Genomic DNA, 27,787 nt, shown 5'->3' on the forward strand with positions numbered 1-27,787 from the left:
CCGCTAGCAGCGGGAGCGCTCCCGCTGCTGGCAGAGATTTGCCTGCATGCGGAAGCCTGCACGCGCTGAGCTCAGCGCGTCCAGGCTTCGCGGACCTCTCCGTAAGCAGCGGGAGCGCTCCCGCTGCTGGCGGAGAGTTGCCTGCATGCGGAAGCCTGCGCGCGCTGAGCTCAGCGCGTCCAGGCTTCGCGGACCTCTCCGCTAGCAGCGGGAGCGCTCCCGCTGCTGGCGGAGAGTTGCCTGCATGCTGAAGCCTGCGCGCGCTGAGCTCAGCGCGTCCAGGCTTCGCTGACCTCTCCGCTAGCAGCGGGAGCGCTCCCGCTGCTGGCGGAGAGTTGCCTGCATGCTGAAGCCTGCGCGTGCTGAGCTCAGCGCGTCCAGGCTTCGCGGACCTCTCCGCTAGCAGCGGGAGCGCTCCAGCTGCTGGCGGAGAGTTGCCTGCATGCTGAAGCCTGCGCGCGCTGATCTCAGCGCGTCCAGGCTTCGTGGACCTCTCAGCAAGCAGCGGGAGCCAGCACTGGGCTCCCACGGCTTGCAGAGAGCTGCCTGTTTGGGGGCTGGGGTCGGGGGAAGCTCGGGCTTCCCCAACCCCGCGCCTGGGGGGAAAATAATTTTTTTCCTTTATTTCCCCCCCAAAAAACTAGGTGCGCCTTATGGGACGGTGCGTCCTATAGGGTGAAAAATACGGTAATAATTAACTTACTACAGTGGTACCTCGGGTTAAGTACTTAATTCGTTCCGGAGGTCTGTTCTTAACCTGAAACTGTTCTTAACCTGAAGCACCACTTTAGCTAATGGGGCCTCCTGCTGCTGCTGCGCCGCCGGAGCATGATTTCTGTTCTCATCCTGAAGCAAAGTTCTTAACCTGAAGCACTATTTCTGGGTTAGCAGAGTCTGTAACCTGAAGCGTATGTAACCCAAGGTACAACTGTAATTTGACTGCCCTTACAGTGCAATGCTGTGCATGTTTACTCAGAAGTAAACTCCACTGTGTTAAATGTGAGCTGGGCAGAGAAGAGACTGGAAAAAAGGAGTGTTTTGTAAGACAAGGACAAAGGTCTTGGGAAAAGAGAGAAGGAACCAAAGACAGTGGGTGCAGTTATCTGTGTGCAAGTGGAGTAGACGTCCTCTTTCTTGCCTCTTCCCCCTTCAACCGTAAATGTGCCATCAAAATTTATCTTAAGGGTTGGTGACTCCCTCCAGAACAGATATGGGGGCACACAAGGGACAGATAAATCTCATTGCATGAGCAGAGGCCTGTTTGTATGACATTCGATTTCACTAAATTACAGGGAAGTTAAGAAGGATAACAAAATTTACCCCAGGTAACTTTCCTCATCTAGATTCTAGTACAGTACACCTAAGGCCGAATGCTAGCTAAAAGGTAAAGGCACCCCTGCCCGTACGGGCCAGTCTTGACAGACTCTAGGGTTGTGCGCCCATCTCACTCAAAGAGGCCGAGGGCCAGCGCTGTCCGAAGACACTTCCGGGTCACGTGGCCAGCGTGACATCGCTGCTCTGGCGAGCCAGAGCCGCACACGGAAACGCCGTTTACCTTCCCGCTAGTAAGCGGTCCCTATTTATCTACTTGCACCCGAGAGTGCTTTCGAACTGCTAGGTTGACAGGCGCTGGGACCGAAAAGCGGGAGCGCACCCTGCCGCGGGGATTCGAACCGCCGACCTTTCGATCGGCAAGCCCGAGGCGCTGAGGCTTTAACCCACAGCGCCACCCGCGTCCCGAATGCTAGCTAGGATGTCATAAATTATCTGTCTTAGGAAGACATTCTCTTCCCTGTCATAAAGCTGTTAAGTTTATGTCCAAATGTGGTGGTGGGTCTTAAAATAATTTTGATTCGGTATTCTTGGATTCCCTCCATGTATACTTAAGTTGCCTCTCCCTTTTATTTTCTTACAATTGTAGAACAAGAGGGAGTGTTTATTTACAGAGCCAGATAATAGTTATCAGTAGAGATGCATGGGTTTTTAGTTCCTGATTATAATATAAATTGTTTTCTCTTAGATGGCTTCAGAATGGAAGTAAAGCCTAAAGAGACGTGGTGTCTGGTTCCCCAGGGGACATATCTGTTAACTGTCATTTCTAGAAGTTCCTATATTAGTTTTCTAGTCAGTTCCTAAGGTCACTGGCTGAGGGCATTAAGCCTGAATAAAAATGAAGCAGTCATATGAACATAAGATAACTGCATTTACATTTTGAGCATACTTCCATTATGCTCTAAAAACTGAGAGGTTGTTCACCTTTCTAGCTTTGTTTCTATAATTGAAATAAAATACAGTGAAATATAGAAATAGAAAATATTTATCAAACAGTTTGGTTCATCTTTTGTCCAAGCTTTTAAGAGCATAGGAAAAACCATCTAATTATTTGTACAGCAGTTGTGTTAAAGTCCGTAGTCACCTTCACAAACTGTCTAATCCATTATGCAAGTTATGGTCTGTAGATGATCATGAAAGTGTGCTCATTCTTAAAGAGGTATGGCTATGGCATACATATTCCTAAATGTTTTAGGAAGATCATGTTTTTGGTCTGATTTTTTAAATTTAAATCTATAGAATTACAGTTACAGCAAAAATACATTTGATTCATCTTCTTACAGTATCCAACATGAGCTGCTCACATATTCTGTTGTATTTCAGTAAAGAATAAAAGGAACCATTTTTTTCTGAAATACTTATGTTAAATAGATTCTTCCATCCCATATTTGTTTATATTGTATTGTTTCATTCAGCACCATTAAGTCTCAGATTTTCCACTTCTAGTGGTCTATTGAACGTATTCTGTTTTCTACACCATTGTGATCAACATGTGAGCAGCTCATGCTTTTGATGAAATGTAAACCTGGTGTAAAATTTATCATGTGACTTTGGTGTGGTTGTTCAGGAACGTAGCACCAAAGTAGGACCAAAATATTTCATTTTTGGCTTCCAGCTGCATATTATAGTTGTAAGTAGTTGTAAGTAGATAGAAGACTGTGAATTAGTTGAGAGACAGATGGAGAAGGTAAGATTTACCAGATGGAGGGGGATGCCATTCCTGATAGGAATGACTCCCCCTACTAGACACAGGCAGAGTCTTCAACTTGAAATATCCTCTCCAGAGTGGAGTAGTCATTCCAACCCTGCCTACTGCAAGGGATGGTTGGGTCTTCATGTCTCTCTCTTTGTGTGGAGAGAACCATTTGCTTGAGTATTTGTTTTGTGTAGATTTTCCCTTTATCTAGTCCTCACCTTCATCTGGTTTGCTAGATCATCTTTCTGAGTTTTTCCACTGTGCTTTCCTGTTGGCTGCTCCCCCACAAACATCTTCATTTCTACTTCATTCTCTTCATTTTTCTCTCCCCCACTCCCGGTTGTCTGGGGAAGGGAAGAGTGTAGGGGGCAGCTGGATTCTGACCCGACTGCCGGGCAGGCACAGGAGGAGTCCACAGAGGCAATAGGGCCAGGAGCTTGCATATCCTGCCCTTTTTCGAAAAAGGCAGGAACGTCATTTTGTTTCAACAAAGCCACTTCCAGCCTGCCCAGGAGGTGGGGTTGCGGGCTTCACGCCCACCCCACGCGAGTGGGGGCTGGTTCAGCCCCCGCGAGAACAAGGGAATCCCGGGGCGTGGCTTGCCCTATTTAGCACCGGTGCGAGGAGGCTCGTCCTCTTTTCGCCGGCTAGCCCCCACGTTTGCCCGCCCTCCCTCCCTTTAGGTAGGCTTTAGGTAGGTCTCTGACTTTGCTGTGGACTTTGGTCTGTCGCCGCAAGGGGCATGGTAGGAATTTTTCCCAATTGGCGATTTACAGCCATTTGGTTTTTTGCCTACCTCGTAGCAACTCGTCACAACTCCTCGGCATTGGCGGTAGGCATTGGTAAGAAGGGGTTAAGAGGATGGGGGGGAGGAACGCCATCACCTCCCCCCAGTGAACGAAGGGTGGTCCGATAAAGGACTCCGGGGGGCGTGGCCCTGTCCGAAGCCTATGGAGGTGTGGGCCAAAGGCACGCCCCAGAGCAGTGACCGGGAGAGCTCCTAGTTGACGTGCCTCAGCAGGAGACTCCCCCACTATGGTGTTAACCCTTCCCGTGACTCCAGCAAATGGGCTGGAGCCGGATAGTCGGTAGGACCAATGCCTAAGCCAATGCTTCTCATTCCTGAATTCAATAAAGTTGTGGCCTAATTCGCCCATTTAACCTTATATGATGGTGTCTCGTGTCTTTATTTATCCTGGTGGGGGGCAGGAACTCGCCACGCAACTCAGCATTTCTTCAGGAGGCCCCAACAGCGCCTAGAGAGGTGATTGCTGCACCTGTTGGTCTAGTGGCTTTCATGTTCTCTGTGATCTCTCCCTGCCTTGATTGGCCGCATTATTGCTGCACCTTCGGATTCCAGCACCAACTGGGAGTTGGAGCAGCGACAGCAGTGTGCTCAGTCACATTGATTTCCTGCCTTTGCGCTGCATCTGCATGCAGGATGACTTCGCCTTGGCAGGACAGCCTCTCTCCTCCCAACGGAGGAGGCCTATACATTTAGAGATCCCAGGCAAAGTGGCCTTTGGTGATTCTCCATCAGAACAGGCGGAGGTGAGTATGAGGCCTTCCTTAGTTCAGCAAATTTCCCAACATTGCCTTCATGGACAAAGGGGGTTATCTCTTCAGATATTAATGGATTCCCTCAGGGTTTTTTTTACACCCAGACCAGCTTGCTTCATCACCATAAGAGTAAATGCAAGCACAAGCGGTCCACATGCAGGCATAGGGAAAAGAGGGGCTATTCACCTGATAAAGCTGTTCCGCCTCTTTCCTCTCACACCCGGGGTCCTAGGAACCTTTTCTGGATGGCCCTCCCTTGCCACCCAAACAGGCTAAGACGTCTGTTCCTCCCACTCAGGCAGTAGTTCCACAGGAGAGATCACACCTAATCCCCCCCAAGCCTCAGGGTGCCACTGGGGCTTAGTGGGAGGCCTCTAGGGAACTGTCTTCCCAGTCGAACCCAGACAAGAAGAGGAAGTGACTGAGGTTAAGAACCAACTTAGGGTGTTCTCTGCTAAGGTTTTTATGCCTTTGTTAAAAAGGCTTGTTGGGTGCTGCGATTGCTAAAGGAAGAGACAGCCCCCACTGAATCCCTTAAAAGTAACCAAAGCTTTTCACGCAGCAATAGCTAAGCCTGCCTCTGTTCCCTTCCCCAAGCCCTTTGAGGAACCCTGGGATGCAGAATGGAGAACCTCAACTAGAGCTTAGGCTCCTTGCACACAGGGAATGAAACATTATATTGTATCTTCTAGATAAGTTTATGAATTGCCCCAAAGGTCCAATGATTGATTTCAGAATTCATAGTTAATGAAGCTCTCACAACTGTCTTCTTTCTTTCTGTTGTTGTCGAACCCTTTAGAACTCTGATCTCCCTTGCATAGTCTTTGCAAACTGAAAAAGAGATACAAGTAATTGCCTTGGGGTAGGGCAGCGGGAAATATTAAGATATTAACCTGTCTATTCAGATGCTCAAAGTTAAAAAATATATATATAAATGGTCCAGGAGCGTCTTCTACCTACATGTGACTGATCTGAAAATAAATATGCCATTGATTTAAAAGGCTGGCAGAACTGTTGTTAATTTGTGACTAAAGTTAACATATTTAGCAAAACCAGTTCCTTATGTGTATGCAGTGACATAAGAGGCATCATTTAAAAACGGACAGGTTCAGAGAGAATGTGTGCGTATAAAATTGCATTTTCCCCCATAAAGATTTAACATAATTTATACTGTTCACTTCATTTCTGGCCCTTCCACATCATTTACAGGAAGGGAAAAAGGAGCACCCCAGAGAATGCTGGGCCCTTCCTTCAGCTGCTTACACTGTGCTAATGAGGTGCCTTTGGGAAGGGGTAAGTTTCTTTTGTTGTTCTCAATAGAATTTCTCCATTGTAATAACCCTTTAGGCATTGTGTGAGGATTGTAGCCTGCAGCACTGCAGTGCCTTATCAACCAAGGATTGCTCGTGAATTTAAATAATCATAAGACCATGACCCACAGAAGAAGAAAGTGCAAAAGGGAGAAAAAGTGTTCTCCGATATGCTTAGCATTTATAAATTATCTTTTGATTTGGGAAATAAAATTAGCTGGTTAATTTTAAGTTACAGTATTTTTTAAAGGAAAGCTTTGACAACAAATACAATTTCTTAGTTTTATACTTGGCAAGTTTTATTCTTTTACTTGTTTTTATAGACATTAGTCGATGAGCTTTTTATGTTCTCAGTTGTCATATCCTTAGAATGGCATATTGGGTTGGGTTCAACTAATTTTGGTTTGCTGTTTTGTGTATTTGGTTTGGGGATAATTTCCTTAATTTATAACCCAAGATTATATAAAATGGAAAACATTGGATTAAAGCCACAAAGAAGACTACATTTGCTATTTTCATGAGGCCAGCTGGCATTACTAATGCCCATGGCAAATGTGGAGGAGTGAAATGCTTATAGGAAGAAAAACATCAAGCAAAACATATTTCTTCTTCTTTGGCAATCACTCGTAGCCAAGTAAGATTGTCTTCCATGAACACAGTCTTAACAGTGAGCCCGTAAGTGACTGTGAAGGCCAATTCAGGATGCGCACGTCCTTCCACAGCTGGGACATAGGTTTCTGGATGGGAGTTGATCATGTGAGGGTTTGCCAAGCATGCCTTCCTCTTAGCACAATTCTCCCTTTTGTCCTGAGATGGGCACCTTCAAAGTCCACGACACCTTTGGTAAAGGCTGTTCCTTCAGTTGAAGAGCTCGCAGGCCCATGTTTCCCAATTGTTGGTGTTTATACTACATTTTTAAATGCCTTGAGAGAGTCTTTAAACTTCTTTATCATTTACATATTGTATGAAAGAAAGATAATTTCCAAATAACAGGGAATGGTTGGATTATTCTGAATATCTGAATGGATTCTTAAAATCCAAAAGTAGAACTCCTCTGGAGTCTATCATGGGCCCAGTTACTGTTAGAATGCCTTTTATTTTAAGGCTTTGATGAAATAAGCAATAAAATTGAATCATTGGCTAGACATTAGAAATAATCTAAAGATATATAACCGGGAAAAGGAGGCTTGACTTGAACATCACTGTGAATGAAAAGGCTAATGTTTTCTGGCTCGATGGCCACATTAAGGATTTGCCACCTTTCTGAGAGTTGCATACCAGCCAGAGCTCATTTCATATGTGAATACTCTCATATCAACACATTTCGTTTCATGGGCAGACATTCAGCTTCCATCTACACACACAGCAGAAGAAAGGAACAGACAAGATCCTGCACACACAGGCACAGAATGTGTGTGGGGAAACAGACTCAGCAAACACGCACACGTTCAACAGCATTTGTCCTCTTTAGGACAGGACTAGTGTACTCGTGTCTCCTGTTGTTCCAGCGTTTCACTGGAGAAAAGAAACATAGGCCCTTTGTACCTTTGAAAAAGGCCCCAGTCTCCCTCTAGTGGCACCATTGTTAGGTATTGAACAGGGAAACAGAAATAAATGCTTCATTTTTCCTAAAGAGCTTTTAAGAATGGCCGTACACCAGAGTGAGTCCCATTGATCTCAGCAGGGCTGGCTTCTGAGTAGATTTGATTTGGATTGTACTGTAAATTGGTGAACGTGCAGCACAATGACAAACGAGATTTTTAAACATTGATTATGTGGAGACATGATAGACATTTATGAAATTATGCCTACCATGGTGAAACTGAAAACATTTCCTCCCTCTAGTCAAAGTCATTCAATGAAACTGATTGACAATAGATTCAGAAGAGACAAAAATATGTTCTTTCACACAACACACAATTAAGATATGGAATGCAAGGTGTGGTGATGACTGCTAGTGTAAGTGCCTTTGGAAGTGAACTGTACAAAATGATGGCACCATCTTGCAACTGGAACTTCTCTGGAAGTACAGTGGTACCTCGGGTTACATATGCTTCAGGTTACATACGCTTCAGGTTACAGACTCTGCTAACCCAGAAATAGTACCTCGGGTTAAGAACTTTACTTCAGGATGAGAACAGAAATCGTGCAGCAGCGGTACAGCAGCAGCAGGAGGCCCCATTAGCTAAAGGGGTGCTTCAGGTTAAGAACAGTTTCAGGTTAAGAACAGACCTCCAGAACGAATTAAGTTCTTAACCCGAGTTACCACTGTAACTGTCTGGTCACTGTCAGAGAGGGCAAGATGGAGCTATGTCTGGTCCATTGTTGTTGTTTTTTTCTTCTGTTCCTATGGAGGGCAGTCTGGCAATGATGTGGAAGAAGTGAAGGCACTGCCACTACCACTGCCCACCTGTCCTCCTCCTCCCTGACTATGCCCACTGCCAATGTTGGACCTGAGTTTAGAATCCCATGATAGTTGGAGCTGGACTGCTGGCAGGATGAACAGACCGTTGCTTCCCTTCTCCTAACTTCAATTTTCAGGATGACATATTTGTCAGTTGTTGTGAACAATTAGGTGGTGCCATGCCATTCCCTACAGCATTTTAGTTTCTTAGCTATCATGAGAAGCAGGTGGTCTGATTTTTCCCAGGGCTCTATTAGGTAAAAGTAAAATATGTGATTGTTTTGAACATTTTAACTTCTTCTTAACTAATAGGTGTTTAATATCTCCTGAATTTGATTATTAGTATTGAGTAACTATAATCTGATTAAAAAGTATGTTGAGCATTCTATTTAGTTGGTGTTTATGAACTATACAGGGCAGACGAAAGGTTTAAGGAAAGCTATATAATCATGTCTTACAGATTCATTTTTGTCCAGCAGGGTAGTTTATATGCTCATGTTATGACAAAAGGAACCCTTCAGTATAAGAGACCAAATATTAGTTTAGGTCAGTCTTCTTTTCCAGGAGCTAATTAAGCAGAAAATGGCACAATCTTCCTGCGTATACACTGTTTGATAATAGATCCCAGAGGGGCTTAAGAGAGCCTATCTCAGGTGGCAGCAAATTGAATTAGTCTGACAGCCTCATTGAGTTCATGAAACGCAGTGACAATCCATGACCCTTTTCCAGCCAAGATGCTATGGTTATCTGGTCCAGGGCATGCTTCATCTTGTCGTTGGCTGCCATATGCAAACTAAAGAGAACCTTAAGGAATACGTTTGACTGTACATAACCTAAATTACTGCCTTATGTTGCTGGAGAGATATTATTTATAGTAACAATTGCTATCTGTTAATTTTTTACTTTGGTTTTGATCTGTTTTGAAAGTAGTTTTAATTTGTGCTGAATTAAAGCAAAATTAGAACCCAAGTGATTTAATCATTACACTTTAAAGATTCATAATATTAAACACTTTGTCTCTCTCCCCCCCCCCCCCCATTTTTCTTGGTGGTTATTGTTTCTCAACAATACAGTCATACTGGGAATGGCTCACAGCAATTTGTAGTGTTGTGTCCTATAGTTAAAATAAATACAGTCAGAACAAAACTAAAAGGGGGAAGCAGGTTTATAAAATAATTTATTTAATTAAAAATATATCTTCCTCCCTCTGCTTTCCCACGAATAGCTCTAAGACTCCAGTGCCAAAGGGACGCGGGTGCCAAAGGGACGCGGGTGGCGGGTGGCGCTGTGGGTTAAAGCCTCAGTGCCTAGGGCTTGCCGATCGAAAGGTCGGCGGTTCGAATCCCCGCAGCGGGGTGCGCTCCTGTTGTTCGGTCCCAGCGCCTGCCAACCTAGCAGTTCGAAAGCACCCCTGGGTGCAAGTAGATAAATAGGGACCACTTACCAGCGGGAAGGTAAACGGCGTTTCCGTGTGCGGCTCTGGCTCGCCAGAGCAGCGATGTCACGCTGGCCACGTGACCCGGAAGTGTCTGCGGACAGTGCTGGCCCTTGGCCTCTTTGAGTGAGATGGGCGCACAACCCTAGAGTCTGTCAAGACTGGCCTGTACGGGCAGGGGTACCTTTACCTTTTATGAGGCAAAGAACTGACAAAATAATCTTAGGACAGTTGTCAAAATTGCTTGGCGAAGCAATGCTAAAATGTCTGCTTTGCCCACTTGTTTTAGGATAATCCATTCCATCTTGTTGAAGTGAGGACTTCTTTGTTAGGAACTGGTGTAGTAAACTAGAGTTGATGCTTCATTAACGGTTGATAAGTGGGAGTCATTTTACTGTAGAAATAACATGTGAAGCAAAGTGGTTTGAATCTGCCCTTATGGAAAAAATAGAAATAAATTATTATCCAGAGGTGGGGGAAATCATGCCCTAGGGATTTCCTACATGCAGTCCTTCCCTGTATCAGTCAGCAGTTGCTACAGTTTGAATTTAATTTTTACTTAGTGATAGTTAATTTTTTAAAAAATTCTCTCTTTCTAGGAAGAACGAGTTGTAAACCATATGGCAGCAAAGATTGTTGAAAATGTATGCTCCACCTTCTCTTCTTATGCTCAGGGATTTATTACTGGAGAAATCGGACCAATATTGTGGTATCTTTTTACGCATTCAACCATAGATTCTTTGAGAATAACTGCTGTTTCGGTAAGCAGATTTTGTTCTTTAAAAATAAAGGTGTACACCATTCCTAATTTTTATGCTTCATTTCTTCTAATTTTTTAAACAAGGATAGGTTGGAAATATATTCTTTATACTAAGGCAAAACTACCTTTGGATGCAACTCATACTCATTTTGAAGAAAATGGATGGTTATTTAGTTGACTCAACCAAAAAAAAAAAAATTCTTCCAAGCTGTCTCTCATCTTCCTTATGGTTGAAATATATGTAGTAGGGCATAGTACTATTGTCTTGGCATTTGGCTTTTTGCTCTACTATTCCTAATTTCAAAATGAATTCCTGCTTTGCAGGGGGTTGGACTAGATGATCCTCATGGTCCCTTCCAACTCTACAAGTCTGTGATTTTGTGTAATTGTTGTTTTTATTTTAAATCGAAGTCACACTTTTGCTGAGGTCTTTGCTTGATTTCCCAGGAACTACTCCTGCTCAACTGGTTCTGCTCATCAAACTCTTCAGTCTGTATTCTTTATAGTATATTTGATTCCCTGCTTTTATAGCAAAGATTTCTTAACCTATCAGAAGCTAAAGTACAGTTTAGAAGTACAGTGGTGCCTCGCAAGACGAAAAGAATCCGTTCCGTGAGTCTTTTCGTCTTGCGGTTTTTTCGTCTTGCAAAGCAAGCCCATTAGCGGATTAGCGCTATTAGCGGTTTAGCAGCTATTAGTGGCTATTAAAGGCTTAAGGGGTTAGCGGATTAGCTGCTAAAAGGCTATTAGCAGCTTAGTGCCTTAGAAAAAGGGGGTGAGGAGCGAAAAAAACAACCCAGGAATCGCAAGACATTTTCGTCTTGCGAAGCAAGCCCATAGAGAAATTCGTCCTGCGAAGCACCTCCAAAACGGAAAACCCTTTTGTCTAGCGGGTTTTCCGTCTTGCGAGGCATTCGTCTTGCGGGGCACCACTGTAGAGTTCAAGATACAGAACTGCAAAATCATTTTGATACGATTAGAAATCCTCAGCTTTCACCTTTGTTCTCCCGCATTAAGCAACATTACAGGCCAGGGCACAGAGGTAGGGTACTCATTTTTTCATAGACCTGTGTTGTCAGACAAATGTCATACATTTGCAACAACGGGTAGAAGGGAATGTTCCCTACTGAACTTTGCAGGACAGTGGTGAAGAACTGCTCCCTCAATTGTTCAAGCATCAGCTGTGTAATAAACATCTTAAGGTCCTTCTAGGTTCTCTTCTCAAAAATGGTTTTCAACATTGTGCCACTTGTAAAATGAAAGTGTAGCCCAAAGTATATATTTTGTTGGTCCAGCCCAACTTGTGCATTTTTGTTCGTGCTGTTTCTTTGGCATGGCTTATTGTAAATAGCAACTAAAATGTAGTCCGAATTTGAGGTTTTATTTTCTACCCTTTTTTCAAAGTAATTTGTTTTTATTAAAATAAGCCAAAAGTAAAAATGAGTTACTTCTGATGTTTCCCCCCCGTTTACTTTATTGCATCTGGATAGCTAAATAAAAACCTTACGTTTTCAATATGCATTTTAGAATTACAAAGTTGAAAATCTCATTTTAATTTTATTTGAACAGAAAATTAGGGGAATTATCACTGGAATTATCCTTGTTTTTAATGCAATAAGAAAAGTTAAGGTACCACTTTAACAGGTCAAACTGAATATGCTGTATGCTGATTTGAAACCTCCTCATAAACTAATGCCATTTTCTGCATTTAGGCTACAGTGTTTTTGTATAATACAGTTTTCCTATAGGGCTTGCCTTGTAGTTTTCTATCCCTTCCCCCCTAAAAATTAAATTAAGTTATGACATTTTTATGTAGTATTTTGAGAAGTTTCCCCTGATAGCTTTGGCAAGTTTACTTGGAGAAAGTAGACACTGTGTTTTCTTAGAGCAATGTTTATATTAAAAGAATCATGCTGGTGGTGTTATTATTTCTTAAATCAATAATAAAAATGTATTTAGGAAAGTCTTTATGCCAGAAGTACTAGGTATGTAGCCTGTGGGTTGAATAGCAAATATCACTGCCCTCTGCAGTCTTATCTGTCATGGTTGATAATCCAGAACTATGTCACAACATTTTCTGTTTGCTTTGCAGTGTAACCTGCCTCAGGTATGTGTCACAGACATACCCTCTAACAAGACTGAATCTTTCATCATCTTGCTAGTGTCAGAATCCAAAATTATTCTATTAAATTTTAGAATCATTATTACAAAGATGGATTGTTATGATTTGCCTCTAAATAAGTAGCATATGTTTGCCCTTGTTAGTCAAAATCCGTTTGAAGCTATAATCCTTTAAATCTTTTTAATAGCTCCCCCATGCAAGCATAAAGCTACTGAAATGTGGGCTAATTCATTCTTGAAGGGAAGCTCATGGTTTGTCAGCTCACTAAAAATCTAATAGTCTTCTACATGTACATATGTGCAGTTGAGTTGAGGAGCTGTCAGTAGATCCAAGTGGGTGGCCTTATGCAAAATATTAATGTAGAAATGGTCTGTGGCTTACTATTTTTTATTTCTTATTATTTTTGTTACTGTTGAACTTCACTAAGTTTCCAAAAGAAATACAATTTCATACAAACTTTAATCTAAAATAGGATCCCAAACAATGTTGCCAAGATTTCAGATGGAACTCCTCTGCCAACCCTCTCAATTCTGACTGGGAGCCACCATAGCATTTTACAGCGGCCTCTGTTTCACCATACAACAAGGTTTTCTTCTTAAAATTGAATAGGCATACTGTATATATGTCTATGTCCAATGTGGAAGAGCAACGGGAGCTCGCTCCGTCGCAGGGATTCGAACCGCCGACCTTCCGATCGGCAAGCCCAAGAGGCTCAGTGGTTTAGACCACAGTGCCCCAGCTCCTGCCAACCTAGCAGTTTGAAAATGCCAGTGCAAGTAGATAAATAGATACTGCTGCGACGGGAAGGCAAACGGCATTTCCGTGTGCTCTGGTTTCTGTCAAGATGTCCCGTTGCTCCAGAAGCGGTTTAGTCCTGCTGGCCACATGACCTAGAAAGCTGTCAGTGGACAAACGCTGGCTTCCTTGGCCTGAAAGCGAGATGAGCACCGCAACCCCCTGGGTCACCTTTGACTGGCCTTAACCTTCCAGGGGTCCTTTATCTTTTACCTTACCAATATGGAACCTTAATTAAAGGAAAGGTATAAGCAACACAGGTCAAGTAACAAATATAAACAACTAAGGGATGCTTAAGTAGTTAAAGAAAGGAGACTGTTCCCATTGCTTTGCTGGAATAAGGCTTACCGTATTTTTCGCACCATAGGACGCACTTTTTCCCCTTCAAAAATGAAGGGGAAATGTGTGTGCGTCCTATGGAGCGAAGACGCCATAGCCCCGCGACCCTTGCCCGGCTGGAGAGGTGACGCGCGGCTATGGAAGGAATCTCTATAGCCGCCCCTCACCTCTCCAGCCAGGAGAGCGCGCGCGGGGCTAAAGCAGCCCCCCGCGACCCTCTCCCGGCTGGAGAGGTGACGGACGGCTATAGCAGGAACCTCTATAGCCCCCCGACACTTCTCCAGCAGAGAGAGCGCGCGCGGGGCTAAAGCAGCCCCCCCCCCGCGACCCTCTCCCTGCTGGAGAGGTGACGGACGGCTATAGCAGGAACCTCTATAGCCCCCCGACACCTCTCCAGCAGGGAGAGCGCGCACGGGGCTAAAGCAGTGCCCCCCCCCGACCCTCTCCCTGCTGGAGAGGTGACGGACGGCTATAGCAGGAACCTCTATAGACCCCCGACACCTCTCCAGCAGGGAGAGCGCGCACGGGGCTAAAGCAGCCCCCCCGCGACCCTCTCCCTGCTGGAGAGGTGAGGGGCGGCTATAGAAGGAACCTCTATAGCCGCCCGACACCTCTCCAGCAGGGAGAGCGCGCACGGGGCTAAAGCAGCCCCCCCCCCCCGCGACCCTCTCCCTGCTGGAGAGGTGACGGAGGGCTATAGCAGGAACCTCTATAGCCACCCGACACCTCTCCAGACGGGAGAGCGCGCACGGGGCTAAAGCAGCCATGGCCGCACGACCCTCTCCCAGCTGGAGAAGTGACGTGCGACTATGGCAGCAGCCTCTCCGCTGCGCCTTTCTACTGCTCTCTGACCTGCTCTTTGGGGCTGGTGGTGGGCTTCCCCCCGCCAGCCCCATAGAGCAGGTTGAAAGGAACCTGAAGCCTGGAGAGCAAGAGGGGTCGGTGTGCACTGACCCCCTCTCGCTCTCCAGGCTTCCAAGGTAGCCGCCTGAACGCACCTTAAACGGCACCTTGTTTTAGAGCGGGAAAACGGGGGGGGGATTCTCCCCCTCTCTGCGCAGCGCCTCCTGCCGCTTCGCTGAAGGGGCGCTGGGCAGAGAGGGGGAGAATTTTTTTTTCTTGTTCTCCCCCCTCTGAAAGAAGGTGCGTCCTATTGTCCGGTGCGTCCTTTGGTGCGAAAAATACGGTAATTATATCCAGCCTGATTTCTTTTAAACCTGGGTTTCTGGTGTTACAGGATGAAGAGAAACAGAAGGCAGCTCTGCTGATAGGCTGCCTCCCAATGTCAGGAACTGCCATGGTGAAATAAATAGAAGACAGTTAGGTTGTGCGAGCGCCGGAAGAGGAAAAAACTTAAACAGATAGCAGAGTTCCCCCCAAAAAGACCAGAGGCAATTGTACTTCATTTGAGCTTTACCTGCTACTGAAGGCAAATGAGCATAATGGTCACAAATCCAATACATTCAGGATTGGCACAGTCCATAAAACTCCAGTTGCAGCACTTACAGTAACTTATAATGTCTAAACCTTAGCACTAAGCACACTATGTACAGAACACCACACCAGAAGGAAGAGAGATAGAAGGAGAAAGTATAACCCAGGCTCCTTCTGGCCTATATTTATAGTCAGCATGACTTGAATTGGAAGAGGTAAGAGAAACAGATCAAACCATCTGTACACTCAGCTTCTCTGAAGGTATAACCCAAACAGTCATGAAGCTTCTTTCATGCAGAGAAGCTTCCAGAAACTTCCAGAAATCTCTTGAATGAATTAGAATTGGAAAGATCTCTACACATCAGATCAATACTTTCTGTACTAAGAAATGCAAACTGACAAGTTAAACAATGATTTGTTTTGTATTTCAATACACTGTTTAACATGTTAAAATTAAACACAGATTTTTGAAGAAAGCAAATGCCAAGTTAGGAAACAGTGTTGTTTCACTACTGAAACCTCAGAGCTGCTTTGAGGGTTCTTAAGACTATAAATTAGACTATAAGTTTAATTAAAAGAAAAAATATTGCTACAAAGTATGTATTTACATTTATTTCATAGTATTTTATTAAGGATTTTCTTGTTTTACAGAAGTAAGTGTAATGGCTTGTATTTTTTCCCCCATGTAACATTTTTACAAATCCGTTTCATTTGTTGAGGCATTAGGGGGAGAAGAAGAAAAAAGAAAAAAGAAAGGGGGGGTGGAGAGAGGGAAGATGGATGGGGGTGGGGTCGGGTGTTGGTGTTTCTGTTACGTTTAATGTATGTAGAGTTTGGTGTCAGCGTTGCTTGTGTTGTTCACTTGTGTTCCTTTGGTGGTGAGAGAGGTTGGGGTTGGCCTAGGGTGTGATTGTTTGCTTGTGATTGGCTGTGGTGATCTTTGTTTTCGTGTGTGAGTGAGGTGGGTGGGTATTTTGGATCAGGTTAGCCATATTGATTTGTATGCTGTTGGTGGATGTATTTACATTTATTAAACTAAAAACATTCAACAGAGTTTTTTTGTTTTATACAGGCGTTATGCAAAATTACTCGTCACTCACCTAGTGTTTTCCAGAGTGTGATTGAAAAGGTGGGATTACCAGCAGTGATACATTCACTTGCAACTGGAATATGCAAAGTTCAACAGCACATGATGACTATGTTCTCTGCTATGTTGTCATGTGGAATCCATTTGCAAAGGCTGGTTCAGGAAAAGGTTTGTTTTAAACATTTTCTTGTGTTACAAATATTTTTGATAAACTTTTTTTATTGACTGTTACTGTGTGCTGTACTAGATTTTAAAGACATCTCTATAAACCGTCTATAAATTTTACAGTAGCCAGTTCATATTTTAGTTTTAAATAAACAGGCATAAGTGACCTTTCCATTAAAGTGATCTTCAAAAAATTATCATACAAGAAAAACAAAAAAATCATAAAATAGTGGCACTGCAAACATAAACAGCAGGGGTCAAAAAAAAGTAAGAGAGGTGTGTTTTGCTTGCCTCCTCCCTGCCCTAGATGCCTAGTGATACGTGGAGTATATTGCTGTTTTTTACCACCCTTGGGAATGTTTCTCTATGGAAGCAAATAAATTATGAGAGAGAATAAAAACAAAAGAGGTTTTCCTGCCCTGCATCTGATATTATTAGATATGAAGGGGGGCAACCACAGCTAAGGAACTGTGCTCAGTATCCACAGTCTACCTTGTAGTCAGTCTCATAAGCAGACAGGCAGGTATGTGGTTTCAGAAACCCCTTATTGGAGAGCAACAAGAAAGGTGTTCTCATCAGAGGAAAGTTGCTGTGGCTGGTTAAAAACCAGATTGATTCAGGGAGGTCTATGTTAGCCATTGAGCTGTATGATTCCCCCCCCCCACACACACACACTTTGCACTGGTATCACGGTTCATGTAGTTGTGTTGTGTTGTGTTTATGTAGTTCTGCTCCAGTGTAGAAGGAATTCTCAGTAACGTAAAAAAGAAAGCACTGGTGAAATTGACAGAGATTTCCTCCTTCTCTAGAGAAGTCCAGGGAAGCCTAGTGAAACCTTAACTAGTATTGCCATGTTTGTAGGACTGTATATTAGCTGCCATTGTCACCTTACTAAAGTTATTGAAATGTTGCTTGTGTGATATTGCTGTGCACCGCTGTGTTGGTCTGCATGCCTGCCTAGAAAGAGAAACAAAGTTCCAGCCATATGTATTTTCCACTTGTGAGGCTCCAGCAGCACTCACTTTGCTATTCTTAGACCGTTTTTATGATTGAGACGTTAAAAGAACTTCCTAGGCTTTTCTAAAGTTTGCTCACTCCCCACTTAACTGTTTTGGGAGCGGTTTTCTCCCTTTGAGGGGCTAAATTTTTAGGACTTGCATACGTCTGCATGCATACCTTGTGGTTGCCTCTAACATGTAGCATCCTCCCTCTTTCTCTAAGCTCCCATTTTGGCTCCAGTCCTGTCCCCCATCCCCCCTTTTGCTTCTTGGCATCAGCCTCTTCACTGCTTTTGCCTCCAGAAGAAAGTGTCTTTTGCTGCTATTCATAAGATTTTCAGCAGCTCTTCCTGGAGGATTGATGGCTTATGGATTCTCCAAATCAGTTTGGAAGGGTTTGCTACGAGGAGGGTACAATTGACCATGTCCTGAGCTCCAGAGGACATTGTTGGGCTTTTTTCCACACTGCTTACCCCTTCACTTTTCTGCACAAATCATAGAATCATAGAGTTGGAAGAGACCACAAGGGCCATCGAGTCCAACCCCCTGCCAAGCAGGAAACACCATCAGAGCACTCCTGACATATGGTTGTCAAGCCTCTGCTTAAAGACCTCCAAAGAAGGAGACTCCACCACACTCCTTGGCAGCAAATTCCACTGTCGAACAGCTCTTACTGTCAGGAAGTTCTTCCTAATGTTTAGGTGGAATCTTCTTTCTTGTAGTTTGGATCCATTGCTCCGTGTCCGCTTCTCTGGAGCAGCAGAAAACAACCTTTCTCCCTCCTCTATGTGACATCCTTTTATATATTTGAACATGGCTATCATATCACTCCTTAACCTCCTCTTCTCCAGGCTAAAGATGCCCAGCTCCCTTAGCCGTTCCTCACAAGGCATCGTTTCCAGGCCTTTGACCATTTTGGTTGCCCTCCTCTGGACACGTTCCAGTTTGTCAGTGTCCTTCTTGAACTGTGGTGCCCAGAACTGGACACAGTACTCCAGGTGAGGTCTGACCAGAGCAGAATACAGTGGCACTATTACTTCCCTTGATCTAGATGCTATACTCCTATTGATGCAGCCCAGAATTGCATTGGCTTTTTTAGCTGCCACGTCACACTGTTGGCTCATGTCAAGTTTGTGGTCAACCAAGACTCCTAGATCCTTTTCACATGTATTGCTCTCAAGCCAGGTGTCACCCATCTTGCATTTGTGCCTCTCATTTTTTTTGCCCAAGTGCAATACTTTACATTTCTCCCTGTTAAAATTCATCTTATTTGTTTTGTTTAAATACCTGCATATGCAGACTTATTTTTTCCAGTTTTGCTGTTGGGACCTGATATTCTCCTTTCCTTTCCTTTCTTAAATAACATACTTTCCCCAAGCCTGGGTGCTAATGTTCTACCTACATAAATATCAACAGACACCCTCCACTTCACTAATAGAAGGAATAATAACTGAAATAAGGTGAAGATAAAATAATGAAGCAGAGAAGTTGATATGATTTCTTTTCCAAGTCCCAAGAGGTAGAACTAATCTATACTTGAATTGCTGCTGAAATTCAATAAATTCAGTGAGCTGTAGTATGCCTTCCCAGGCATCCAAAAGAAAAAAAAGAGTGCAACAATTGCAGCTAAAGTTGTACTGCGATTATGCTATCCTTAGGCCAATTTGTAAGTGAAATAAGCAGAAAAAACTTTTTCGTAAACTGGACTCTTCTTCTTAACCATACAAAAACCCCCACAGTTATCAGTCCATGAAAATGGTTGTAATCTCTGTAATTACTTGATTAGATGTTGGTAAATGGTTTTTGTTTTTGAGTAGCTTTGTTTTTTTATTTTAGAAAATATTTATTTTGGGACTTTATTATAGTTCTTCAATAATAAAGAATAGTTTACTCTTCACACAAAAACTAAAGTGGGTGGTTTGGGGAGAATTTAAAAAGTTTAGGGAAACTATACTTACACTCTTATTTATAGCATTTAAAAATCTCACTATTATAAAGATCTCAGGAGTAATGGAATACAAGAGATTTCAGGGTAATTGCATACTGAGATAATAGAAGTTTCCAATGTAAAAGACCACTGTATATCCTTGGCATAATTAGTATATATTTATTTGAAATCTACCACTTTGTAGTTTGGTGGGGTGCAGGAAATCTGAATAATGGCCATAATTTTCTTTCTACTTTGCATACATTGTTAATATGCAGATCATGAAATATACTTTGAGGTTTGTTTGGACACAGTTGTTGGGTCTTCAGCTAGTCAGGAAGTAGGGCATGATTCACTCAGGCTTCCTGTTTCTATGCTTGGTCTGTCTGATTCCGTACATCCCACACATTACTTTCTCTGACCATGTTTGTGGCGAGGCACATGCAGAAACTGAATGGCACAGACATGCCACATTCTTACCTTTGAAGGTCCTTCTACCCAGTTTTTCACAGTGAACCTGTCAGGCTGCCAGAAAAGCCCCTCCATCTGTTGTCTGACACTGTAAGCAGAACCAGGCACAGTGCTTGCAGTAATTAACTTTATTGCTCAGTAATCAAGGAGTCAGCACACAGCACATCCATCAGATAAGCATGTCAGTTGCAGAAGCTAAAGTTCTGTCCTCTCCCTCCCTTATTTATACCTCCCTCCTTGCATTTTTTCACTGTGCCTCAGCTTTTCTTAATTGTTCTCGCCCTTTCTTGACCCTTCTTTCTTGAATCAGGACTGTGTTGCAAAGCAGGAGACCCAATCCCTCCTCCTTCTTTATCAGCATCTGTGACTACCTCAAGCCTCTCCCCTTCACTTTCACTCTCTATTGATGATTCCTCCCTGTCCCACCAGTCTGAACCTGGTTCAAAGTCCCCTTCCACCTCACGTACCTCCTGGACTACTGGCTGCCACCACTCTTCCTCGTCCAGATAGTCCCTGAAAAAACCCCTCAGCCCCCCAGGCCATTCATCAGGATCTCCCAATTCTTGAATCATCAGTGGGGAGAGGGATCTGTGTGCTGATGTGGACAGAAGGAAAATAAAAAGTCAGCTTTTGCCTGTCCCTTCCCCCATTTCCATGGGAGGCTATAATTTTAGAAATTTAATTAAATAAATCCCTTCAGAGTCATTAGAGAACATCTAGTTTAGTGTATTACGAATTGGAGGCAAGAGACCAAGTCTCTTCCTGTGCTTTGGAATTGCTACCTATAGTTCAGACTTTAAAAAGTCATTTGTAGAACGTATTAAAATACCACCCAATTATATTTTTTAAACAACAGATTTATTGATATAATTACCAGCCCCTTTTCCTTCTGTATTGCTTCTGTATGTTATAGTTTGAGAGTTCCAGTGACCTCTGTGTTACATTAAAGATAATGACAAGTCTGTGGCCTGCTGTTTAATTTACCTGCCAGCCTACATAGTATGCCACACAGTGACTGTACATCTTTTCATATTTCTGTATAAAGGCATACCTCCCGCCTAACGATCCAAAGTCACATGGGATTGCTAAGGATTTTCTTTGCTTTATCACTATTGTCTGCTTACGGGATCTTTGGGGATGTGAATTTTGAAAAATACAATTTACAAAACAGAAATTTATCTCAAAAAAAGGAATTCATCCCTTTATAGTCTGAGAGAACACTGCCAATAAAGTTTTTTTTATCTTGTAACACATTTGCAAAAAATCAATATCTTCAGTTTTATAAAATAAAGAGTTGCCAACTTGGTCTGCTAAACTGCCCTTAATTTTAACACTGGAATTGCACCTTTTAATTTGTGCATTCATTTGCTGTGTTCACCCTTGTGTCTATTCACTACATTGCGTTTAGTAGAAGAGGAATTTGATGTTATCTGTTAGTTTTCAGAAGATTGTGTATGCAGTTTCCATGAAAGACACAACTTCATGGAAAGTGTTTGCATTACAGTTTGTGATGTCACAAAAAGAAGTGTGGAAAACAATTTGAAGGGAAATCATAGCCTCCTACCTGTGGGTTGTGTGGACTAAAACTGGTGATGTCTATAAGGTGGACCACGGCAGGACAGGCATCTGCAGATACCATGAAGGATGGTAAACTGATACTGGCTAACAAATAGCAGAACTTTTATCTCACAATTTCCTTCTGTAGTTTTGACTTGTGAAAAAATACCATTAGTAATGCACTATTTTAATTTAAAATGATAGGGAGAGGGGAAGAGTCAAGTTATATGTATTCTTCTCATTGAAACTGTGTTTCTCTCTCCCCCCACCCCCCACCTCCAACTTTCCAACCAGGACCTTGTGACTACAGTTATTCGAATGTTTGAAAGTCCTTCTGCCTCCATTCGAGCAAAGGCTTTTCTAGTCTTGTTACAAGTTTTGATTAATAATAAAGAGATGCTTCTTCTGAGCTGCCAAGCGAGGTAAAGTGATGCTCCAAGCTATTATTGGACCGAAAGGTGTGTGCAGTTAAAATTTTACTCTGGGAATTGTATCATGTTTCTATCAACAAACTTGTTACCTTACAATGCTGGCGGCATGGTTGCTTATCTGGTGGATTACAAGGCAGAACTGTGAAATCACTAGTACCGAGTGATCATCCTCTGATTGATCAGAACAAAGGAGAAACCTTTATAGACATGGGAAAGACTGCCAAGCTACTCTGAGCAAGTCAGAAATTGAGCTGTGAAGTGTTGATACGGCTCTTGCATGGCCCAAGAAAATCGGAAGCCCTGGTCCAAGGCCCCATTTTGAATCTCACTACCTGATATTTGACAATGGAAAACTTAATGCAGTTACTGGCAGCTTATTGGTCTGGGCAGGGGGAGCTGCAATATTGAATCTCCCGGCAGCACCGTCCCTTCTGCTTACTGGTAGGGACAAGGTAGCAATGGTGTTAGGGTTGTGAGGCAGCAACAGCAGACCCAATTTGGTGCAGTTGTGCCCATACAGCCTAACCTCATCACTGCCTTTCCTCTCCCCTTGCTAGTAAGTGGCAGCAGTCAATGGCGGAGCTTCATGCTCTGGCACTGAGGGTGGAGAGCAGGTGGGGGTGGGGCGCATCCTGGGGGCGTGGTGCATGTCCCGGGGTGTGGCACAATGGCACCCCACCGGGATTGCGGGGCCAGGGGCGGTGCGCTCCCCCCGTCCGCTCTTCTTCCGCCAGTGGCAGCAGTGCTGCTCTCTGGGGGCTATTGTTGCAGCTCCACCCCGCCATGCAAGCCACTTTGAACATACTTTCTGTTGCTTCTTTTCTTTGTCCTTTTCTTACTATATACTTGCCTTGCCCTAGCTGGTTACTAGCTTCTAATTTCTCTCCATCCTGCTTTTGCTTATACCATAACTTCTCACTGACTGATAATTAGCTCGATGGACTTTTTGCTTTGTTCCTACTTGCAGTGCTTAAACTTCATTAGAAATAAAGTCTAGAAGAAGTTGTTTAAAATGTTAAAATCAGTAAATTGTTTCAAAGACTGCGCAATCAGTTTTAGATCGCTGCATCTGTATTAAAGTTGGTTCAGATATAACACCAAACTAAGGTTTGGTGCTATTATCAGGCTTGCTTACTTCTTTTGACCTACTGTTGGCTTTTTAGATGTGTGAGTCATCACACGTATAGCCAAAGCATTTTCAAATGTGAAACATTCAAAAAAACATAGTAAAATTTAAAATACAATGGTACCTTGGGTTAAGTGCTTAATTCGTTCCGGAGGTCCGTTCTTAACCTGAAACTGTTCTTAACCTGAAGCACCACTTTAGCTAATGGGGCTTCCTGCTGCTGCCGTGCCACCGCCATGCGATTTCTGTTCTCATCCTGAAGCAAAGTTCTTAACCCGAGGTACTATTTCTGGGTTAGCAGAGTCTGTAACCTTAAGCATATGTAACCTGAAGCGTATGTAACCCGAGGTACCACTGTATATATTCTCTTTGCTATGCATTCTGTTTCACCATTGCCTAAGGGTCTATTGAAGTGATTCTCTTCCTGAATGAATAGCAATCACAGTGGAGGTTTTTTTTAGATGCTAAGGGATTACTCAGCCAATTAAAGCCTGTAAGATTTAGTATTACTTTCTGTGGAATGAAGAAATTATAAATTAACTTGTTAAAGAAGGACTTTTATTCCTCTTCAGTCTAGAATGTGAAAACAAGTTGATACAATTACATGCAATGAAGATTCACTTATGTAGAATAGATTTATATGTTTATATGCCATGCTGCAATCCTATACCCACTCACATGATAGCCTTCACCAACCCACTGCCCTCTAGATTTTTTGGGTAGCAGTTCCCATCAGCTTCAGCCAACATGGCCAAAACATCTGGAGGGCTCCAGAAAGGGCTATGCTGCCTTATGAAAATTCTTGTAGCGATCTTTTGAGAGAAGTATCATTGTTTTGTTATATAAGATGAATTTCTATGTGTGTAGATTGGTGATGTACATTGAAAGAGACAGCAGAAAGGCCATGCCAGGAAAAGAGCAGCAAAGCAGCAATGAATACCTGTCAAAATGCCTGGATCTTCTCATCTATCACATTGTGCAGGAGCTGCCACAAATTCTAGGTAAATTCTGCTGCCTCGCTATAAAAGGAGGTAGAGGTCCCTTTTGCTCTTTTCTTGTGAAGCACTGTAGAGGATTAATGACAAAAGCAAACACAGTTCTTGCCTCAAGACGCTGACATTCCAAAAGCAGTAATGGCATGAGTTACAGTAGGAAAGATAACATGCTGTAATGGGAGAAGTATTAGAGGGCTACAGTTGTGGTCCTGTGGTAATAGGAATGAATTTGCTGGATTGCATTCCACCATTATAATTGGAAATGGTGGAGAAAGGGTAGTAGGCTCTACAGTTTCTTGGGGAGCTTCCCCCACTGCAGCTGCTCCCTCCTCGCCCACATTTAGAGTGGAACTACGACATCAGCTTCGACATCCATGATCCCAGCATCTTCCTTTGAAGGTGGCCCGGAAACTACAATTAATCCAGAATTTGGCAGCTAGACTGGTGACTGGGAGTGGCCACCAAGACCATATAACACTGGTCCTGAAAGACCTACATTGGCTCCCAGGATGTTTCCGAGGACAATTCAAAGTGTTGGTACTGACCTTTAAAGCCCTAAACGGCCTCAGCCTAGTATACCTGAAGGAGCGTCTCCACCCCCATCGCTCAGCCCAGACACTGAGGTCCAACTCCAAGGGCCTTCTGAAGGTCCCCCCCCCCCCGCAAGAAGTGAGGTTACAGGGAACCAGGCAGAGGGCCTTCTTGGTAGTGGTGCCCACCCTGTGTTTAGTGTTTTTTATGTCTTACTGTGTTTTTAATACTCTGTTGGGAGCTGCCCAGAGTGGTTGGGGAAACCCAGCCAGATGGATGGGGTATAAATAATAAATTTTTATTTTTATTTTATTTTTATTTCATGACTCAACCATCACCAGTCTGCTGGAGCAGAGGCAGTTTTGCCGGCACCACAAAGGGCATCACAGCAGTGATGTAGAACAGAGCACAGAAGGCGATGGGCACTGAATTTTAGCATTGCATAGGGCACCACTGACATTTGAGAGCCCCAAAGCTGCCACTTGCTGGAGCGCTACAAGATTATCTTAGCATTACTTGATATACAAGGATTTCATTCAAGAAAGCAAGTGCTAAAGAAATTAAGTGAGGCATAATGTCATAATTAAGAAATGCGTTTTGAATTCTTGCTGAATATATAGGGCAACAGCAGGTTTAAGAGAACTTGACAACAATAATTCAGTGCCAAGATATCTTCTCGTATATGTGAGGATATAAACATTTTGTTAATTTATATTCAGTTTTAATGGCAAAGATAAGACACAAACATGCTTCTCCCATCATTTCCTTCAAAAGAAATGGGGCTCTCTTACACGTGTTTTGTGAATAATATTTAGTTAACCCTTCATAATGATGATGATCATTTATTTATACCCCGCCCATCTGGCTCTGGGTGGCTTCCAATAGAATATTAAGAACACGTTAAATCATTAAATATTTAAAACTTCCCTAAACAGGGCTGCCTTCAGATGTTTTCTAAAAGTCAGGTAGTAGTTTCTGATGGGAGGGTGTTCCACAGGGCGGGCGTCACTATCGAGAAGGCCCTTTAATGTCCAAAATAATCAAATTGGCAAATAAAACTAAATTGAAAAGTGTTCAATTGATGATCTAGTTTTTTGTAGATTTGAGAGGACGATTTGCATGTAAACAATATTGAAATTTCAGTCTCTTCCAGCAGATGTAGCTGTAAACCACATATATTAAAGTACTTATTTTTAAAAAGTAGAAACACATTTCGGATGTACATTTTTCAAACCTAAATCATGTAAACTATAACAATGCTTATTAAAAACTGGTTAACCTCTTTTTTATCTGAGCTTTAGCAGTACAAACGATGAGTTTTGCTGCTTCACGGCATGTCCTTTCAGAGAATTCTCAGGCATGTCCTCATTTAGCAGGGACCCAACAGGAATCAGTGCAATGGTGTCAGAAAGGTATCTTGTATTCCATTAGTCTTTTCACCAGTGCAGCATAGGAGTTGTTCTGTGGCTCCAGCATAGGAAAGGTAGTGGCTGCAGTTTGATGCTGAGTCCGGTGATGGATGTCACTGGAAACTTACAGGTTACCTTGTGCCAGCACTGAGAGTCCAACTACACTTCATGTTAAATATATTGTTCTCCCTTGCATGTCTGCTTTTTCTTGTTAAATTAATAGCTGTTTTCTCATGGTAGGGGTAAAAGGTAAAGGACCCCTGGACATTTAAGTCCAATCAAAGGTGACTATGGGGTTACGGTGCTCATCTTGCTTTCAGGCTGAGGGAGCTGGCGTTTGTTCACAGACAGCTTTCTGGGTCGTGTGGCCAGCATGACTTAACCGCTTTCTGGCTCAGCGGAACACCTTGACAGAAGCCAGAACCCACAGAAATATTGTCAGGACCGTACCATTCCCCAGGCAAAAATAAAAAATAGATCACCCATCAATGACAGATTCCTTCCTGTGTCAGCTTGACAGGTGTTATAATGATTTTCATCAGGAATTTTGAATGAGGGTTCAATTAGCCGTCTTGGACATGCAGTCCCAATCCTGGTGTCTTATTTATTCCATTATTATTTTTTTCAAGGTGCCACACATGGTTCTCCCCCTCCTCAGCAGTGGGGTATTGCTTTGTTTGTAACTGTGTTATGCACTTTTGTGATTTTATATTTTTAACTGCCCTGCCAGCTGCTATTTTGAAAAGAAAAACAGACATGCAAGGCCAGATTACCTACTTAATGAAATATCATTTGGCTCTGAGACCTTTTGCCAACACTGTGTTGCTGTGCCAGGATTGCACTATTGGATTCTACCTAAGAAAACTATTTTCTGTAATTTAAACAATATTACCTGTGAGAGACTGCTTGAGTCACCTATACCTGTTGGAGTATCTGTCTGCATGTTGAGTAGCAACTCTGCCCACCTGGGTTCTAAGAGGTGTGGCCAAAGGGCATTGTCTATTTTGCCTATTTGGTGTCTTAGGGGTTGATCAACTTGTAGCCTGAGTTTAATACTGAGATACACACACACAGCATCAGTGGTGGCTGGTGTTCACTAGACCTGGTATGGGTGTTAGGAGGTTCTGGGGCTTATCTAGTGAGCAGTTATCCCCCCATTCACAAAAATAACTGCAAATGATTAAGCAAAAAACATATACTCCACCATTGCACTCTCTTAATCAATATAATTATAAACTGAGCTGCTCAAACTAGCAACCACGCCCTTCTTCTGGCTAGCAGCAAAGAATGTATTTTGAGGAATGGGCCATTTAGGAAACAGCTCTGTGTCTGCTCTAACTACCCTTCAAGGCAGCCCCACTAGGTCAATACTGAGGTTGATGATTAACCTCATAACAGATGGAGTTGACGCCTTCATAGTGGGCTGAATTTCAGACAGTCCAGTCAGTCATATGGTTTTTCTGCTTAGAGACACACGAGAGGGATCTCTTTGCAATAGCCGATCCTAATCCAATAGTATAGCTGAGTTCTGTAAATACTTGATTGGTCAGAGAACAATAGGTTGACAGAAATGTTTGCAGAACATCTTGGAGTTCAAGTAGAAGTATGAAAGGTTTGTGCAACAGGAAAAAACATGTGGCTTTGAGATTTTGGAGGATGCTTGACATTTTCCTTGGGAGGGAGCCCTAGTAGCCCTAGTGGGCTAGCCTCTACTTCTGGTCATAAGATAATGAGGTAGCACTAAAGTAAGCCTGTTTCTTTATTTAGAGCACCAGTAGTGGAGCATCGCATACAATGTTAAAATACTGAAAACCTGAAAAATTCAATTTTAGCTGGGACCTTCTACAATAAACTTGTACTGTATTAAAAATTCAGACACCGATATGATTTATTAATGAACATA

General features: G+C 43.1%; 1 protein-coding gene across 6 annotated transcripts in view; it reads left to right on the forward strand.

The window, feature by feature from the left end:
* ULK4 (unc-51 like kinase 4) overlaps positions 1 to 27,787 on the forward strand; it is a 161,618-nt gene that overhangs the window by 26,664 nt on the left and 107,167 nt on the right. For all 6 annotated transcript variants that reach the window (XM_083404656.1, XM_083404654.1, XM_083404658.1 and 3 more), the window contains exons 19-23: positions 5,798 to 5,881; positions 10,337 to 10,498; positions 16,260 to 16,442; positions 21,687 to 21,814; positions 23,817 to 23,950. In XM_083404656.1, coding sequence (XP_083260782.1) covers positions 5,798 to 5,881; positions 10,337 to 10,498; positions 16,260 to 16,442; positions 21,687 to 21,814; positions 23,817 to 23,950 — 691 coding nt within the window. The remainder of the gene's footprint in view (positions 1 to 5,797; positions 5,882 to 10,336; positions 10,499 to 16,259; positions 16,443 to 21,686; positions 21,815 to 23,816; positions 23,951 to 27,787) is intronic.

This window comes from Podarcis tiliguerta (assembly GCF_965153285.1).
Source record: "Podarcis tiliguerta genome assembly, chromosome: 12".
NCBI lineage: Eukaryota > Metazoa > Chordata > Lepidosauria > Squamata > Lacertidae > Podarcis > Podarcis tiliguerta.